Genomic DNA, 18,490 nt, shown 5'->3' with positions numbered 1-18,490 from the left:
GAACAAAGTGAAACATAAGCCTAGAAAAAGGGGGCCCCATTATTCTGCCACTATTTACCTCTAGAAACACCATACTGATAGATGCTCCTCACCCTCTGCTCTCAGCTCAGAATTAAAGGAAAGCTACTTGGTTTAACTGCCAGAGAGGAAATAAGCCATTAAGTTCTTGAGAAAGCCTCAAGAACTAGAAGAAAGAAAACAGACCCTAGGGAAAGCAGTGTTGCTAAGAAAGTCAGGTCAACACAAACTGAAAATGAGCGGGAATTCCTCTTTTCCAGCAGTTTAGTTTGTTGATTTCTGTGTTGATGAAAAGCAAAGGTCATTTATCTTGTGCAAAACAAACAGCATCACTATTGGTTTCAGAATGGGAAGCGGAGTTACTCTATGTATGCAATAGCCATTATGTACTTGGCACTACAGCTATACCCCGAGAAACACACTTGGACTTACTGAGAGAGAATTCCCACTTCTTTCTTCCAGAATAACTCAATTCCAGTCTTCCTCAGCCCACGACAGAGCTGAGCAGGAGGGACCACATTTTAATGTCTCACTAGAAATCTACCACCTCTGCAAATGCAACAAAGCTTCCCACGTACACTGTGAGCTGAATTATCACCTCAGAACTGACTGGGAACACAACTCCCAATTTGATATTTATAACCAAGATCTTTGGTGCGGAAATCAAAGGGATATCAATTAAATTATTCTCATACTAAATACTAACATTTTTATTTCATCGAACTAGTTTCTTGTTTTCCTCTTAATAGCAAAAAAAATCTGCATATATAGCCTACACTTTATTTCTCATACTACTTCAGTTTTATTATAAAAATGTACATGCCTAAATAATTTATTGTAGATATGACACAAAACTCAGGAAATAACCGTGCCTAAACAATTGCTTTCATAAGAGCGGGGACCTAGTGACTTGACAGGGCATAACCTTGATCACTATCCAGATTTATTGCTCAGGTAACCTGAGAGCTATTACCAACTTCTTTTAAACACTGACTGGTTCTGCATCATGCTTACTCTTGATGGTGCAACAAGCAATGAAGCGAGTTAAAACTTGACATCTCAATGGGGAAAGACATGATGATGTCAACATCCCTCATGACTAACGTAGTTTCTTTCCTAAATACTTTGGATATATTTTTCCTCCTATACAATTCAACATCTGGAGGAGTAACTACCTAAGAACTATTTTTGCTCTTAACAGAACCTTGAAAAACAAAACCTAGGGCAGCTCTTGTTTTAATGTTTTTTTCAGTGAAAAACATTCTTTTTTCAAATTCCCAGGCTAGAGGAAAGAAAAGCAAGCATACTTTAAATCTTTCCATTACACATATAAATTCTGTTTTTAATATTTTAACATTGACTTATGCTTACAAAATCTACATACGTAAGCTGCACAGAAGGTCTGGCTCTGTGCCCTAAGGTTATTTTAGCAAGGTTCTGCCAACCACGTATTTACATGTGGAGAGCTATTAACAGCAACTCCTCATGTTTTCCATTCACATTTTTTTATTATTATTATTAAAGAGAGGGATTGGAGAAAGAGTTTTAGTGCTTGCTCAGTCATGTAGGAAAGAGGCAAGTTTCCCTCCAGAATTCTGCCTAATGGATCTAAAACTTGATTCACCTTGTGCTCAGATTCCTACTTCTTTTCCCTCTACAGGCTACCAATTATGCATCCTATACCAAAACCATTTGCAACAATAACTGATTTTTTTAAAAAGGGGGAAAAAAAAAAAAAAAAAGGAAAAGGAAAGAAAGAAGAGCACTCATTTTATAGACTTATCTGCCAACACTTCGTTTAGTATCACATAGGAAGGCCACGACAAAGGCAGGTCTAGAACAGACTTTCACATGGCATTCACTTCCATCAAAGCCTTCAATTCCCTTTCTGCAATCATCCTCAATAAGGGAGCACTGAAATTACTCCATCCACAGCTTCCAATGATATCACTTCCAATTTCCCTGTATTAAGCAGAGGCCTGGGACGTGCAAACACTGACAGATTATGATCAAATATCCTTTCAGTATCTCCTTGAAAAACTAAAAAGCTTCCTGAATTTGCCATTGTAAGTTATACTTTCCATGTTTATAATTATTACTGATGCTCTTTGAAATCTCTCTGACCTATCAACATTCTTGAATTTTAGTCAGTGGACACAGTGTTGCAGTGATGGACATATCAGAGCTAAAAAGAGAAGTAATATAACTCTCCTATTCCATTTTCATCTATAAATAAATGCATGGATAGCATCAAATCTTTAACACTGGGAGCTCCAGTTCTACCATTTTTACACCATGACCCACAAGTCTTTTTCAGAGTCACTTCTTAGGAAAGAGTCCCACATGCTGTAACTACATTGCATATACATTATTCCTGGAGGAACACCGTGGCATTTGGCTGTTCCTTAAAATATATACAGTTGGCATGGGCTTCCTAAGTGATTAAGGTCACTTTGAATCAACAGTCTGCTCTCCTCATTATTCAATCATTTCTCCAATTTTTATTTCATCTGACAATTTCACCAGTGATCATTTGCTATTTTCTTTCAGGTACCTGATGTAAATACTAAACAAAAAAAGAGCCAGACATTGATTTCTGCATGTTCTGATTAGAAACACATCCACTCGGTGACAATTCCCTGATTAATTTCCTTTCTAAAACTTTCAATAAACTCCTTTTAATCCTTTTAACATAGGCCATGTTGAATATTTGCTGCCTTGTTTGTTCTTCAAAATGGGGTGCAAGCTAAGAGTCAATGGTCTTAAAAAAGTCAACCATAGCAGTACTATTAATCTTACCAACCAGACTTGTATTCTCAAAGATATCAAGTTAGCTTAAAAGTGCTTTACCCCTGACCTTGCATCTATTGACAGTGACTTTATAATAAATAAAATCATTTAAAGATGGAAATAAAGTTCCCCCTAAGCCGTTCTCCTTTACCAAATACATCTATAATTTTAATTGTAATGTGGTCTGCAGTGTTGGTGGAGATCATTTAAACTTGGAATTTTAGGGAAAGATAGTTATGTGGAAAAGAAAAATGTTAATGTTTTCATTCAAATGGAATATTTAAATAATAGCATCCTAAATTTTTATTTTTCATCAAGTGTTCAGAATGACATAAAATAGACATCTGTACAAAGCAATTCCTCTTTGACCGGTATCTTTGATGTTCTCAGTGCTCTGAATCTATTACTACATATTAACTTAATGAAGTATATAAATTACACAATTCACTGTTTATCAACAACAATCATCTTAACACATTCTTTTAATCAATATTTTCAAGCTAGTCATCCACTTCTTCGTATTTCTGCCAATAAAGTGAACAATAATGTTCTGTAAAATGGACAGAGATCAAGAATTTCAGTAATTCAGTTCGCTTCTTGGCGTTAACAATTTGTGTTTGTGCCAGCAGAGATATTCAAACCAAAACGATGGCAATCTTGCTGAGCAAGCATGAGCTACGTTATTCAAGCTAGTGGTCAGTGTTAATATAAATACTATTCATATCTGGAACAACAACAACAACAACAACAATACCCCAGAAACTGCAAATTCATGTTACTTAGTGCTACCAGCAGCAACTGCCTCTCTGTAGTTAAACAACATATTGAGTAGTACTGAAGTTAATAAACAGGGAAGTACTGTGGAAACCAGTGTGATCAATTTTAGTCTACAAAACATCTGATAAGAATCCACTGTTTATCATTATAAAATACAAAGTCTTCTAAATAGTATATTTCTAAGAGTTAAAAACCTACTAACCATAAGCTGTATTTTCCTGGCACAGCTAAAGCAGACTGATGCTAACTGCACGTTAATGATACTCATGAATACGTGCTAATTGCATTCATTACAGAGTTCCTTTACATTTCTTTAAAGTACTTCATCCTAAATTAATTATAAGATGAAGTAATCAAAGCAGCGTGCATGCGTAAGACAAACAAAAAAGCTGCTACTCATTAACAACAACTTTCATAATTTTATCTTGCTTTGGAAGTAAAAACACCTGAAGTATTAAAAATGGAAGAAAATTATTTTAAAGGAAAGTATCTAATTTCCAGTGAAAATCCACACCTACCAACCAGCCGTTGAATTGTCAGCATACAAGCTATACTGATGAGTAGGCAGTTGAGGTACCAAACTGCAGCCAAAGGGAATTTTTAAAATAAAATAAATTGTGCTAACTGTAGACCAACAAAGCTTTTAAAATAAATGGAATCCTATTCAGTGCACTGTGGTCACCTAATTTCAATTCTTTAAAAAACACAGTTGGCATTCTGTAATTGCTACTACAGGCAGTGTATTTGTAACTACTATGGGGGAAAGCAATTACAAAGCTAAGCCCTGAAGTCTTTGTTTGGGCAAAATTTCAACACAAGTTTTCTTAAGTAATGACTCCAAGTTTTTTCTTCGGAACATCTAAACGCTCTTTTTTTCCCTGCAAGCAGGACTCAAGATAAGGAAATTAAGTATGTTAACTTTATCTTTATTTTCATCTCAATGATTAAATGACATATTTACTGGCTTTTTATTATGTTACCTTTCCTTCTGTGAACTGAACCCATCAAGTTTCCATTGGCCTTAAAAAAACCCAGGAACTGAAATAGAAATGTTGACACAGCTTTGCTGTATAAACTCTGATAGCTACTGCAAAAATGGAACAGTTATAAAATCCACTGCAGGTCCCTTTGAGTAAAGAAGATAGTTCAGATACTCTTTAAGTTCCATTTGTAGTTCAGTGGCTGATGAGCATCGTAAAAAAATTAAAGTACAATTACAAAGTAATAACAACGCAACGTGGTGGTGACTGAAAAAAATTCTGTAACTCAAAACAGCTGCCAAAGCAGTTATGTGATGCAACTGGAATATTAAATGTACTTGAAAGAGTAGGACAATGACTTACTTTACTAAGTTTAAATCAATAAATACTCAGATTCTATCATTTTGGAAGTAATCTATACATATAATAAAAATCATTCTATGGTGCTTTTTTTACCACAGCAACTTAGAATGCAACTGGAAAAGCCCTGTGAAAAGGACCATTCTGAGTCTTATACCTTCACACTACTTTACATACAGTAAAGTATTTCCCTATAAATCAACCCCAATGCCTGTATAAACAGCACGTAAAACCTCTATCAGTCCTGTGATGTGTTATTAATAACCAAGTCCAAGAGACAAACTGGAAGGGGTTAAGCGATTTGCCAAAGATCATGTACATCTGAAGCACTGAACCCTAAACTGACTCCTAGTTTTGTTGTCAAACTGCCAGGTTAATCCTTGTTACATTTCCTTAGAAGTGATTAAATCATCAGAAACCTAGAGGCTGTCAAATTGTAGCCTTTGGAGACAGTTAGTTATGCATTTATCTAGTAACTGCAATTCCTTCCCACCTGCTATTTTTATAAATTATCATAGACTACTAACTTACTCCACAAGTAGTATAATTTATTTTGCTGAGGTTATTTGCAGACTGGGATATCACTGAAAATGAGGAGAAGCAATCTTGCTATTATTAATGTAACACAGCAACATACAACTCAATCTGCTACAGTTGTATAATGAGAACAAAGTATTTTCATAGGTAAACAAATATATTCATATATAAATGTATAGGCTTTAATATATAGATATATCTAGTATATATACTTATAAACATAATCATACATAAGAGCGTGTATGTGTATATAATCCATGATCTATAAAAAAAGCTTAATTAGGAAGTAGCTTTATTTTTGGTACCATACAAAACTACAACACAAAATTGCACTACAATAAGAAACAGGCCTTAAAGCTTTTCAAACAAATATTTTATAGAAGGTAACTAGAAAAACAAGTCTACACTGAATAAAACATAGTATTCAATGTATTTGTACATTCATTGAGAAAATTTTTAAGAAGCAGTACGTCACCAATGCCCAATTACAAACACAAAAGACATAAAACCTTACTAAATCAGAAGTTTGTCTTTTCTAAGAGGCTTCTGCTTTTTCCAGCCCTTTGTAGTTCCAACTTTTTTTTCTTGCAGAGTATTATGGTTAGTGTTCAGTATTTAACTGTTTCAAGATTTTAGAAAAGTGGACCTCAAAAATATGACTGATACCATCTTCCCTTGTGATTGGCTCCCTGGCTTTTTGTGGCAAGGCACATTCAGGCTTAGGATCTCCAGCATGTGCCTTTAGAACACAAGTTATTTCTTTCTTTAGATTCTCTTAAGTTCCTATATGCTTTTTGGCACTACCGTATTACTGAGAGCCATCCAGTTTTGATTTCATTTCTAACAGAGAAGTGTAAACCCCCAGCCTTATGGATTACTACTTACTTTCGGGTTTTGAATCCACTACTGCATGATGCATCTCTTTCAGCTGGAGTTGTGCTCTTTGCAGTCTCTGCTCTGCATGGAACAACTTTTGAGAGAAAATTGGACACACATAAGCTCATTCCTTTGAAATGTATATTCAAACAACTAAAACAAAAGAGTATCAAAAATAATGCCAAATATAAAAAATGGTAGCTATAAGCATCTAGTGATTATCTGTTTCACAAGGGAAACAGATAATCCAAAACAAATTTTCAACAATTGGCCTCTACTGTTAATAAGGAAAGTATTCTTTTACTCCCAAATGATATTTTCTCTATGGCAGAAATTCATTAAACAATTTTCAACCAAAAATGAGTGGCTTGAACATTAGAACAACAACAACAAAAAGACAGCAAGAATCAGGATTGCAGCAAATAACTATCCTTATACTGCAGTTCTTCAATGCAGCTGAGCTGCCACAGCAATCCACTGTCCAGCTCGAGAGCACACTGGAAAGCTTGTTGCCAAACAACACCCAGTTGATTAGCATTTTTGTGATTTAGAGAGATGTGTACTAAGAACTGGAATTAGCTGGACATCACACTCATTTCACTTGTGATCTCGCTCACGTTCAAGCAAAGACCCAACAGCTGGGAAGCCTACTGATTCACACTGATTCCACATCCAGATGTAGGCTGCAATACTAGAAATCTGGGGTTTTTTCCCCTTTTAATACAGTGTTGAAGTTCACGTTACAGAATTTGGTGAGATAATATAACAACATGGCACTGGATTTTATTAAAGTATCTTGTTTTGACAACATAGCTCAGGAATAAAACCCACCCTTATATGCAGATGTCAACTGCTTCCAGTGCTTCCTAGGACACCATTTTTGTCAAATTTGGAGACCAAAATCCCAGGGTTGCTCCTGAATACATATTCCCCCCACCCAGTGAAAAGCTGAGGTACTTGCTGTGTTATTCAGCCCCTGAGATCTTAATGCAGATGCACAGAGATACAAATCAAACTAAGGAAACATTTGCTCACTACCATAAATATAAAGAATTCTCCTTGGGTGCTACAACAGTAAGTCATGGAACATTTCCTGGGACTGCTAAATGATTATGTCAGTGGCAGCTGAGGCAGCCAAGTACCTTGGATGAGGTGTTCAAAACTTGCAGGGTCAAGCCTCTTCCCTTAAAATGTACATAAATACTTCTATTTTAAATGGGATTTAATTGTCTGATGTTGGGAGAAACTCTGTACTGTTGTTCCTGATGTACTTTTTAAAATGCATGATTCCCAAACAAATGTCAACAACTATTTATTTTAATAGGTATGTTTTTATGTCAGTACCTGATTTTTTTGTTCTTGCTTCTGTTGAGCCAAAGATTCTTCTCTCTCTTTTTCTAAGCGAAGCTGTCTTGCTATTTCAAGCATTTGTTGATGATTTTGTACTGTCTCCACCTACAGCAAGTGGATAAATAGTGCATGTTACTGTCAGATAGTTGAGAAATACATTAAAGAGATCATATGTCTCACAAGCCCACTTAGCACTTCCTTTCCATACATGTTACTACTCAGAAATGACAGCAAAGTACTGGACTCAAGATTCTTAAAAGCTCTGGACTAAGGCCTAGGGAGATTCCCGGTGGGTCAATTAGTTATTCAATTCCTTCCTAGACACACAGTATGTTTATCTTAATCCTTGTTTGCATTCCAAAATCAGAGTTGCAAGCCAAGGATTATGACACTGAAATGTAACAGCATTACTTCTCTTATTACCCTCTTCTTAAGACGCTCAACTCTTTTAATGAGTTGATCTTTCTCCTCTTCCATTGCACTGATGTCCTAAAAAGCAGAAAAAATAGATAAAGAAATGTTAATTTATTTACAATATAATATGGATTGGACTAAATTCTGTTCAAATAAATATGAAAACCAGAATTCTTCTCTGAATACACTGAAGCGGTTATAATTTTATTGATCTATGATCAGAACATCCAGGATTCCAAACTCTCTCTTCTCTCTTACTTCCCCCAGAGTTCCCACTCTCTTTATGCTAACATTCCTTCATCTGCATCCTTGAGTATTAGTGTGAACATTTAAAATAAAAGCAGGTGGGTTTCTCTAAAATAATAATAAAAAATAAACAGAAACAACCAAGCAAAAATCAGCATGAATTCAACACCTGTCAAACATATCTTCTTGATGTTACCACCATTACCCACTTCCTGGCAGGCAATTGTGCGTGAAGTTGCATACCAGTGATGTTTGCTGCCACTTTTTGTATTAAAATTGTGTTAAAAGAAGCACTTCCTAGTGCTAAAACATGTATCCAATTATTATTCTCCTTTAATCCTATCTTACAACAGCAGAATTCCAGAGATGGATAGTTATGAGAGAAAGGGAAATAAATTCTCCAAATTTAGGCCTTATCTCAACATTTGCTTAACTTGTCTATATGTCTTACTGAAAAGCTGTACCTGCGCTTAAATATTTTGCTGAAGCAGGGTAAATATATTTACTTAACACCTTAGCCACACAGGATCATCATTTTTGTTGACTTAAGCCTTAATTCATTCAACACCCTCTGAAATTATTACCCCATATCAGTAAAGCAAAAGGCTTTGTATCAGTTTGCACGCACAGGAAAGGGAGTTCTAATATTTGAAAATCATGCCGAACAGAGTCTTGGCAGCCTTGCTCCCCAATCTGCTTCAGAAAGCTCAGTTCAAAGCACGAACAAGGACTTTCTAATTTGTTTGCCAACAGAGAACAGTTTCAAAAAGGCAGCTGCAGTGCCTACCAGCTCTGACCGCTACAACTTACACACTGCAATGAGTCCACAAACCCAATAAAAATAGAACTGACATTCAAAAACAATCTAAACAAAAGTTGTGCAGTTTTGTCAGATTTTTTTACCCTTCTTATTTCTGCAGTAGATAAACCAGATGTTTTGAGCTGCTCACACTCCTTATGTAGGTTTTTAAATGCTTCCATCAGTTCTTCATACTATAAAGTGAAATAAAAACCATGCATAATGAGCTCTGTGTCTAAGGATTTGCAGATCAACATGTTGCTTTACTCCTAAGACAGTAAATATAGAAATAGAAATATGGTGATAACAAGAATTAAAGGCATTTTTTTCATCACAAAAGCTGTCAACTTATAAAGCAAAAACAAAAAAATCACAGTGAATTATCTTCCATTTGAAGGTACACTCAGAAGTTTCACAGTTTCTTCAGTATTTTCACCTCTTCCCTTGTAATACATAGTGTATTTTCAAAACAGGAAGATAAGATGTTATCTGAAAGGGACAATGCTATATTAACAGATTATTCTCTCTTACTATAAAGTTTAGACATACGTAAATTTATCAGCCCAAAAAGGAAGAGCTTGATCTAACAAGATGCTTGATCGAAGCAATGGGGCTTGAATTTATAAAGCACTGAGCTTTAATCCAGCAAAGCGGTCCAAGAGCACACCTGACTTATGTGAGAAATAGTTTTGACACATTGCATAATCATGTCCTCAGTATAATATAAAGATTGATATATGTAGTTCGGTAGTTAGAAAGAAGTAGACAGTGTGCTACTTCCACACCAGTACGTTGCCCACCAGTAATCTTAAACTGAGAGGCAGTGTGAAAGTCTGTGTGGGTAGAGAAATAACAGGGGACAAAAAGAGTTTAGAAATATGGATAGGAAATAAATTTAGATTCAACTTGGAGAAATGCAAGCTGAGATACAAGGAAAGACAATCTCCACAGAAACAGCCATTCAATAAGATGGAAAAATCTAAAAAGATGATATCAAGTCATTTTTTACTTCCTGGAAAGAGCATTTCATATGAATGTTTAACACAAAATGGCAACAGCAAAGGCCAGTTCAAACAAAGGCATCATATCCCCGAGCAGTGAAGCAGCAATTCCATTCTATAAAACCCTGGAGAACTAGCATCTAGAATGCTCTGTTCATTTCTGGTTGTTTCAATATCAGGCACACACTGACAAGCTGGAATGAATTCAAAAAAATAGCAATGAAATGGCTACTGAGAAGAAGATAAAATAATAGAGAAAGAACTTGATTAAATGGCAAATACAGGTATAATAAGGCATGCACACGCCGGACAATGAAGAATGAGTTACAAAAAAGTAGGAGTAAAAACGCAACTGGCCTACATTATATCACTTATGCATTATAGAAGTACTTCAACAAATAATGAAATAGCAGGTAGTCTCTGAGCAACTGTATTCATGATTGCTGGTGTCCAACAGCTTTCCTTTGTGTGGATTCTCCACCTCTTTCAAAAGGGGAGTTTAGTAAGTCTTTTCCTTATTGGGACACAAAATTTCAAGACTAATGGTAAGATTCAAACAAGGGCATAGCACCGTTGGCCAGATAACGAAGGGAAGGCTTCTCACTTTCACCAAATAAAAGCTGCAGCTACCCCATGTGCACCCGAAATAAGCGACACATTCAAATGACCGAAGAACACACAGGTTCCTATAGCGGAAAGAAAGATTCCTGGCACCTGAGGGCAACTCGCTGAAGACTGGACAGCTAGATTTATGCCTGAAGTTGCTTACTTTTTAAATTATACACTGCAGCCAACCTGATGTCTAAATCACAACACAGTTGGGAAGGTGGCAAGTACTCTATCTTATTTAAATAATTTACAAAAGTACATTTGAGCTTGATTCTATACACCCATAAAACTTGACCATGTTCTAAGATTTCCAAACTCTCATGTTCAAAATGTTTCTCTTAAAATACACTATTGCAAGCCTGTCTATCTAAACACTTTAGGCTAAATTCTTTAATTCATTAGTATCTAAATATTTGCATGCTAATGTTAAATTACATTGAGGCACTATATTACCCCAGCTTCTGTTTTGAATTAATCAGCAGGGCATTAGTGTAATAAGACAGTTATATTACTGTAATCCCCAAAAGGAACACATCTTACGTAATGGAAATAATGGAGTTGGATATTTATACATATTAAGACTGTGACATACTGAAAAAACATACAGTCTCCATTCCTTTCTCTGTTTGCTACTTCTGCTTAGTTATTCCAAGTTATAAATCCAATATTGTTAGTGGTAACAAAAAAAAAAATAATAAAAGGCTTAGTCAAGCTTCAGTCAGACTATACAGCTTTGCTGGTGCACAGTTAATAAATCGAGTTACCTGTTACAAACATTCAAAAACACTGTGATTTTGCAAGTCACTATACATAACAAAAGGCACAGAAAAATGGATAAAAATTAGGTAAATATGTACCTCAGATAATACAGATCTAAAAACATAACTTTAGTTCAGTTTAAGCTTTACCTTTCAAACCCACCCACTCTGGTTATCTAAAATCAACATCTAATGCTCACAAAAGAAGTGGGAACATAATGAGTAGGAATGTCAGCCCAGGAAAAAGACATTTTTTACTTATTCACAAAAAAATAAATGGTTGAAGCAGAAGTGGGATAAGGCTAATACAAATATTAGGTGCTAAATACTATACAATCAATTGACAATTAGGGGACATTGGCTTTTAGTCATAACATTTTCTGGACTAGTTTGAAGTGGTAATTTATAAAGTTCAAAATATCCATGTCATAGTTCATAGGAAAAAAAAGTGTTTAAAAATTAAGAAATAAAAATCTGTCTTGGCCAACATGGCTCTCAACATTAATTAGTACACAGTACATAACGGGCTTAAAAGCTTTTAATTCAATGCTACCTATTAATATACAATTTCAGGGTTATTGAAAGAAAGGTGGTGAAGACATATATTTCTTATTACGAATCTTTGCTCACCCTTGATTCCAACATGCTCTTAACATAACTCACTTGAACATGTATCTCAACAGTAACTCCCGGATTCATTTACCCCTCCTCCTATTGGCACTTCAATAAATTAATGTAAAATATCATGAAAAATGGTACCTGTTTGTTGATGTCAGCCACAGTATCATCCTGTAGGAACTCTGCTGGCACTTCCAATTTTACTAAGAAACGTGCCAGGTAAGCTCTTTTCTTGAGTTCATTGGTCCTCTGAAGGAGCCAGTGTAAGACAGGATGAATTACAGGTTTGCTTCCAGTAACTAACCCTTGGCGAAATGCACTCCTATATGAAAACAACAAAAAGAAAATAGCAATAAATCTCAAACTAAAGAACACTGGCTTGGAACAAACAATTTGCAATATTTTGACATTCCCTCTCCACTTGCCTAATGATTTTCTTAATGCTGTTAGAAGAGAAAACACTCATGATGCCAGTTTGCTATTTATTAACCTGATTCTGCTACCTTGAGACAGATAAAAACCCCATACACATCAAAAGGCTAAAGCCAGCAGCAACTACTCTTCCTTTTCAGCGATATTCTTCGGGAATAAAGGCAATGTGGGAAGCGTGTGGGTTTTCTGAGTTATAACCTGGCACAGGAGGGTGCAATCCAGCCTAGGGCGGCTGGTCTGAAAGGGATGGGGAAGGGACTGACCCTGCCAGTCATGCGGCACCCTCTTCTGGCTGACTCCACAATAGCAGCTGCTGTAGCAGGGCCTTACACCTGCAGGAGCCTCCTGCTGGCATCCCCTATACCATACTCTATAGGGACAAGGGAGGAGCTGTCTTCAAGGTGTTACACATACCCACTGGGATAGTCGAAGTCAAAAATACAGACAACTACTGAATTAAAGGTCGTTACCGTATAAGCTCTAAAACACGTTTTACCGTGATTTGTAGACAAAAAGATACTTACAAGTCTGATATACTTCCTGGAGGTTTGTATTTAAGGATACCAAGAAGACTCAACATTCTTTTAGCTGTTTGTTCCGGCAGCTCCTCTCTAATGTCAACAGCATGCTAAATAGTTAAAAAAAAAAAAATTAATTATCCACTGTTTGTCCAAGTCAGGTTAATTAACTAGCAACACTAAAAGAATTGACTTTATCTATTTATCACATGATAGGTCAATGAAGTGAGATGCTTCATACAGAACATCCTTTTTATCACCAAACTTCAATTCTCTTCTAATGGATTTTTCCTCCAACATGTGTATTCAGGTAAATTTATTCTACGTATACATTTTCCCTGCTCATGGGACCTCATCTATGCAGACAAACTGATTACTTCCACCAAGGAAGTCAGATATCCAAGCATGCCAAGGAGTGTGTATCTGCGCCCCAGATGTATGAACAATCCCTTCTAATCTTACACACACTTTTGGTAGCCTCAAAGGAGAGAGATTCAATATCTATTGCAACAGCTAAGTCATGAGGTTCAGTTCTTGATCAGTTCCTGCCCTGCGTATGTGTGCAAGACGCAGCCTGACTTTTGACTTAAGAAGACAGTGGTTGTCAGTACGAACCAAGATCTGTATCCCTAGGAAAAATATAGTCATCAGTCTCTGGGGGACAGGGATCCTGCATCCCTGGCCCAGGAAACATTTGCTGCTTTGGCAAAAACGCATAGATGTATAGACAGAAAGGGCTCTTGCAGGCACATTTATTTCCAGGAAGATTCATACAAGCTATTTTGGTAAACCAAACATGCCACAGAGATTGTACAGAGCCAGACCTAAATAAAAGCAAATTTCTGTGTCAAGCCTATTTGAAATGTTTGCAGTTACACAGGTTGGAGCACCTCCAATTGCCTTCCTTACCTTCGGGTCAATCTCCCCCAGAACATCATTGAGCAGCTGCAACAGCTGCATTGACTCTAAGGAGTCAAACGTGATTAAATTGTAGTTCTTCCTGAAGGGCTCCTGATTGAGCTTCTCAACAATGAACTGGATTTGATCACTCATAATCGTGTCCTGGAAAAACCTCTGCGGAAAAGACAGAAGAGATGTCAGGAGGCCTCAGCGGGGAGAGGGAGCTGGGAGCTGCCGGGAAGGCGGGCTAAGGCGGGCGAAGGCACCACCTCAGCGAGGCCCACGGCAGCGCAGAGGCGGTGAGCTGGCACCGGGCTCGGCGGGGCCCGGCTCGGCGGGGCCCGGCTCGGCGGGGCCCGGCTCGGCCGCCCCCTCGGCCCCGGGAGAAGCCCCGCGGCCCACGAAGGCAGGCCCGGCCCCGCACAGAGACTGCGGCGGGAGGCAGCCGGGCCCCCACCGCCCGCGGCAGCGCCCTGAGGCGGCGGGGCGGCCTCGCCCCTCGCCCCCCGCGCGGGCCGCCCCGGCCCTCCCGCGCGCGCGCGCGCCTCCCGGTTACCGTGGTAACGGTTGCCAGGCCAGGGCGATGGCGTCACTTCCGACGCTGCCAAGCGCTTCTGCCAACGCGCCGCAGCCGCTGGAAATGGGCTCGAGCGAGGAGGCTTCCGCGCATGCGCAGAGCGGCGCGGCGGCTGAGCGGGGCGCGGGGAGCGCGGTCTATGGGGGGCGCGGCCGCCCTGTCCGGACGGGCTGTCGTGTCCCGTCCTGTCCTGTCCTGTCCTGTCCCGTCCCGTCCCGTCCCGTCCCGTCCCGGCGGAAGGCGGGTGACTGCCCTGTCCTCGCTTGCTTCGCTGCACTCGCAGCCGGCTGCGGCCTGAGGGGAGGCGACGCGGAGCAGGCAGCACCGAGAGGCTTCCCGGCGGCGTCGCGGCCTGCCCCAGGCAGCCGTTCCCGGTGCGCTGCTTTGCCAGCCCGGTGGGGCTCTGGGAAACTCAATCTCCCCCCTTCCTGCCCCGAATTGGGCAGGAATTGAGATTTTTATCTCCAGCGGGGAGCTGGTGGCGGTGCCACAGCAGCAGGCCCTGCCCTGCGCCATGGTGTGAAGCAGCAGGGGTAACCACAGCACCGTCACTAGACATCAGATGGGTTTCACAGTAGGGTAGGGTCGATGCTGCTTTGCTGTATGGGAAGCATGGCTGTGGTCGCTGTAGGTGATGCTGGGGTGTACACTCCATAGGCCAAGTCTCTGGTGGGGCTTGTTCACAGCCCAAGTGCTCTTGATGCAAGGAACGGCAGAAATAGGTTTGAGATTCACCCTTTAGAGTATATACTTAGCTTTGCAGTTTCTTAAGAGGGAGGCTGTTGTCGCATGTGTAGGAGATGTACAAACAGATTGATGCAGTTACCCAATTAAGATTTCTGGCAGTCTTTGACAGCATGAAGAGATGTCAAGTGTGGCTGATGTACGTATCAGGTGAATGGTTACTTCATTTCTTTGAAATGGAAAAATGCACGGAGGATCCTTGTGAAACAGGAATGCCAGTCCTGTGCCCAGGCTTCATTAGGGGCAAATGGCAAATTTTTATCCTCAGGGTTGAACATTAGTTGTCAGTGTGCCTCACAGTAGCAATAAATATGTAGTGCTAGCTATGCTAAATCTGAAACAAGGACAGGAGCTTCAAAAATACCAAACAATCAAAAATAGACTACGTATTAAAGTGGAACTTGTTCATGAAATTGATACCTCTCAATCTGCAAGTTCTTTGTTGCAGATCCTTAAAAACCCATGTTAAGACCTTAAATAGGTGGATTTTGGAGCTTCTGCTATTGCAATTAGCTTCTTGGATAGTCTTAGAATCCCATGTGAGTCCACAGAAGATGGATTAAAATATGCAGTGAGTCATATTAAATTGGTGCCAATTGAAATGCACAGGTTGTAAATCACTGCAGAATTTGACTCAGTAAATAGCAATCATAAATGTAATATTTTGCAATTCTAAGCACTGCGTCTATCTTAGATTAGCTCCTTTCTTCTTTCTGAGGAACAGAAAAAGCTTCATAAAATACGAATTTACTGGTCTTCATGGGAAGCCTGAAAAGTGACACTGCATTGGTGTCCTAGCTTTTAACTGGCTAAACTAAGTTACAGAGGGGATGGATGGGTTGCTTGTGATCATGCATGAAAGCTGTGGTAGAGCCAGGAACATAATCCAAGTCTCCTGACTCCTGGATTTGAACTTTAAAACCCGATCATGTTTCCTTTGTGCTTTCAGTCTGTATACTGACCTTTAGGAATCGTATTTACCTACAGGTTCCCAGAAGAGATCTACTTTCCCTTCACATGCTTTCCCAGTATCAATTACACTTTTCTTCTGATGAGTATTTTGAGCATATAGAATACACAGAGAGAGCAAACGAAAACAGTATTTCCTGTGGAGGCACTGAGGGCCAGGTCTGCTCCCTGTAGACCGCATTAACAGGTAATAGGAAGTGCTGGATGTGGGTTCACCACTTAATGCTAGAGAAACACTGCTTCTGTAAATACTGATACACATCCTTTCTTCAGGTCTCGGTGCAGAGGGGAGAGCGATTGTGCCCACAGTACTGAGGATGGAGAGGGATCTGCGCTGGGTACAATGGGAGGATGCTGCTCTGAGATTCTCCTTTACATCAGACTATTTCAGTCCCTACACCTTCCAAGAAGCAAAGGACCGTTCCCCTCTTCTCATGTCTCTGTAATGTTAAAAAGGCAACAGATAAAGAAGAGGAAGGATATCAGAAAACTTTAGAAAATGCCAAGATAAGAAGAAAAAAAGATGGTGAGATTGTTTCGCTCTGTCGTGGTGGAAAGCCATGAAGTCTGATTGTTCTGACTCTTGGGGAAGGAGACCTCCATGACCAGACATAATTAGAACTGGACTGGCTGAGCTCTGGCTTGCTGGCCTGTTTGAAAGCTCAATTGATTGAAGGCAGGAGCAAAATCATACATCAGAGCCCAGTTCTATGGGACTTCCCAACTGGGGGAAAGTGTGGGGGACCCTGTGTTGTCCTTAAAGTTGTATGTTTTCATGAGCCTTTCTTCCAACAGTTTTGTGCTATTTGTACATGCAGCCCAGAGTAGCCATACTGCTACCCCAGGCTGCCTGCCTACTGCTTGATATTTGCAGTGGTGTCTGAATTTTCAAACATACTGCTTAAAAAAAAATTAAGGTTTAGCTCAGTGTCTTGACCTCCGTATTGTATCACAACAGAATCTTCACAGACATAAAAGAGAAAAAGAGATGATAGCTTTCAGTGTAGTCTTGGGTAAATTATTACAGGAAGCAGCTGAGATATTTGTTTGATGCTTAACTTGTCTTAAGTTATCTTAGTTGGACTGATGTGGCATCTGGCCTTCAAGTCTTACAGAATTGAAGGCCAGTGTTCATATATATTTGTTGTATAATTCTGAGGGCATTTTCCAAATTCCCAAGTTAGTTTGCATGGAGAGTGATACAGGGTTTCAAGCAAAGTTTCCTAAATGACGAGAATTATTACAACAGTTCAGCCCTATGGTTCCATCCAGTTCCGTGCATAGGGCTTATGTTTTATATTCCTTGGGAAAGGCTTATGGAAGCTGCTTATTGAAAAGGCATCATGCAGACGCAACGTGCGGAAGAAAGAGAATGGAGCCTGCAAATAAACTATCCGGAGCTCTTTAGATCTGCAGGCACGGCTTCATTACTCCCTCCTGACTTTCTCCTCCCTTTATAGCTACTGCTGTGTGGATGACTGCCTTGCAAAACTGAGAGAGCTCAACCATAGAGGCCAGCAAATCAGAGTGGAACGAAACCTGAGCAAATCAAAATAGTGCTCCATGGGCGAAGAGAGATCACCTTATATGGGAACATCATGGGCAAGAAGATGAATATGTCCGGCTGAGCTGCTGAGGTCAGATCCCAAACAGATGGAAGACGTTAATGTGAAAACAAGAGCATTTAGGAAGATAAGACAACACTTACTTCTGCTTTGCTTATGCAATCTGAGCCCTCCTGTTTGTCTCTTTTGTTATAAATATTGTGTTATGTGTACGTACACATAGGTCTGACTGTGTTATATTAAAAAGTCAATTTCTTTGTGGCTATTCTAGCAGCTAAATGCATTCGAGGTGTGTTTCTGGTTCCCACTTGCAGCTTTTTCAGTTGTTATTATGTAGCAGGATTTTGTTTGCTGAAGTGTCACCAATACCAACCATAGCAGTATGGACTCTGGTCAGCAAAAGCCTGAGTGATCACTGATGTCTCAAAAAATTAAGCCTGTTTGTGCAGAATAGAACTTGTTCCTATGTGTTAAAGCATTTAAGACAATACCGACAGCCAAGAAGCCTGGCTGGTTCTGAATGTTTTGTGATGACTACAGCCATAGGTAGCATCCTAGGTGATTTAAAATACTAAAGGATTGGAAGAAAAACATTAGATTTGTGTTGTAGGGTTTGTATATTTTGTGCCTCTGTGTGGGTCTTCTGTTGCAA

The 18,490-nt window shown here is 39.2% G+C and overlaps 1 protein-coding gene and 1 long non-coding RNA gene across 5 annotated transcripts in view; one reads left to right on the top strand and one right to left on the bottom strand.

Moving 5' to 3' along the window:
- IFT81 (intraflagellar transport 81) overlaps positions 1 to 14,663 on the bottom strand; it is a 43,631-nt gene extending 28,968 nt beyond the window's left edge. Inside the window, exons 1-8 of one of the 3 annotated variants that reach the window (XM_072879985.1) lie at positions 14,540 to 14,663; positions 13,993 to 14,157; positions 13,090 to 13,193; positions 12,275 to 12,455; positions 9,252 to 9,341; positions 8,112 to 8,177; positions 7,683 to 7,793; positions 6,348 to 6,432 (exon numbers count right to left, since the gene is read on the bottom strand). In XM_072879985.1, the coding sequence (XP_072736086.1) occupies positions 6,348 to 6,432; positions 7,683 to 7,793; positions 8,112 to 8,177; positions 9,252 to 9,341; positions 12,275 to 12,455; positions 13,090 to 13,193; positions 13,993 to 14,136 (781 nt within the window). In that variant the 5' untranslated portion in view covers positions 14,137 to 14,157; positions 14,540 to 14,663. The other 2 variants (XM_072879986.1, XM_072879984.1) reach the window with 2 other exon arrangements.
- A 12-nt stretch (positions 14,664 to 14,675) lies between these two features.
- LOC140659846 (uncharacterized) lies at positions 14,676 to 18,036 on the top strand. 2 transcript variants are annotated; one of them, XR_012045245.1, is made up of 4 exons: positions 14,676 to 15,443; positions 16,292 to 16,460; positions 16,547 to 16,799; positions 17,734 to 18,036. It is a non-coding gene; the product is annotated as an uncharacterized lncRNA (long non-coding RNA). The 2 variants fall into 2 exon arrangements; XR_012045246.1 differs by having other exon boundaries at positions 14,676 to 15,454.
- The last annotated feature ends 454 nt before the right edge of the window (positions 18,037 to 18,490 follow it).

Source organism: Ciconia boyciana, chromosome 15, assembly GCF_034638445.1.
Source record: "Ciconia boyciana chromosome 15, ASM3463844v1, whole genome shotgun sequence".
Lineage (NCBI taxonomy): Eukaryota > Metazoa > Chordata > Aves > Ciconiiformes > Ciconiidae > Ciconia > Ciconia boyciana.
Note: the sequence above shows the minus strand (reverse complement) of the source record. Positions and strands in the feature narration are given on the sequence as shown.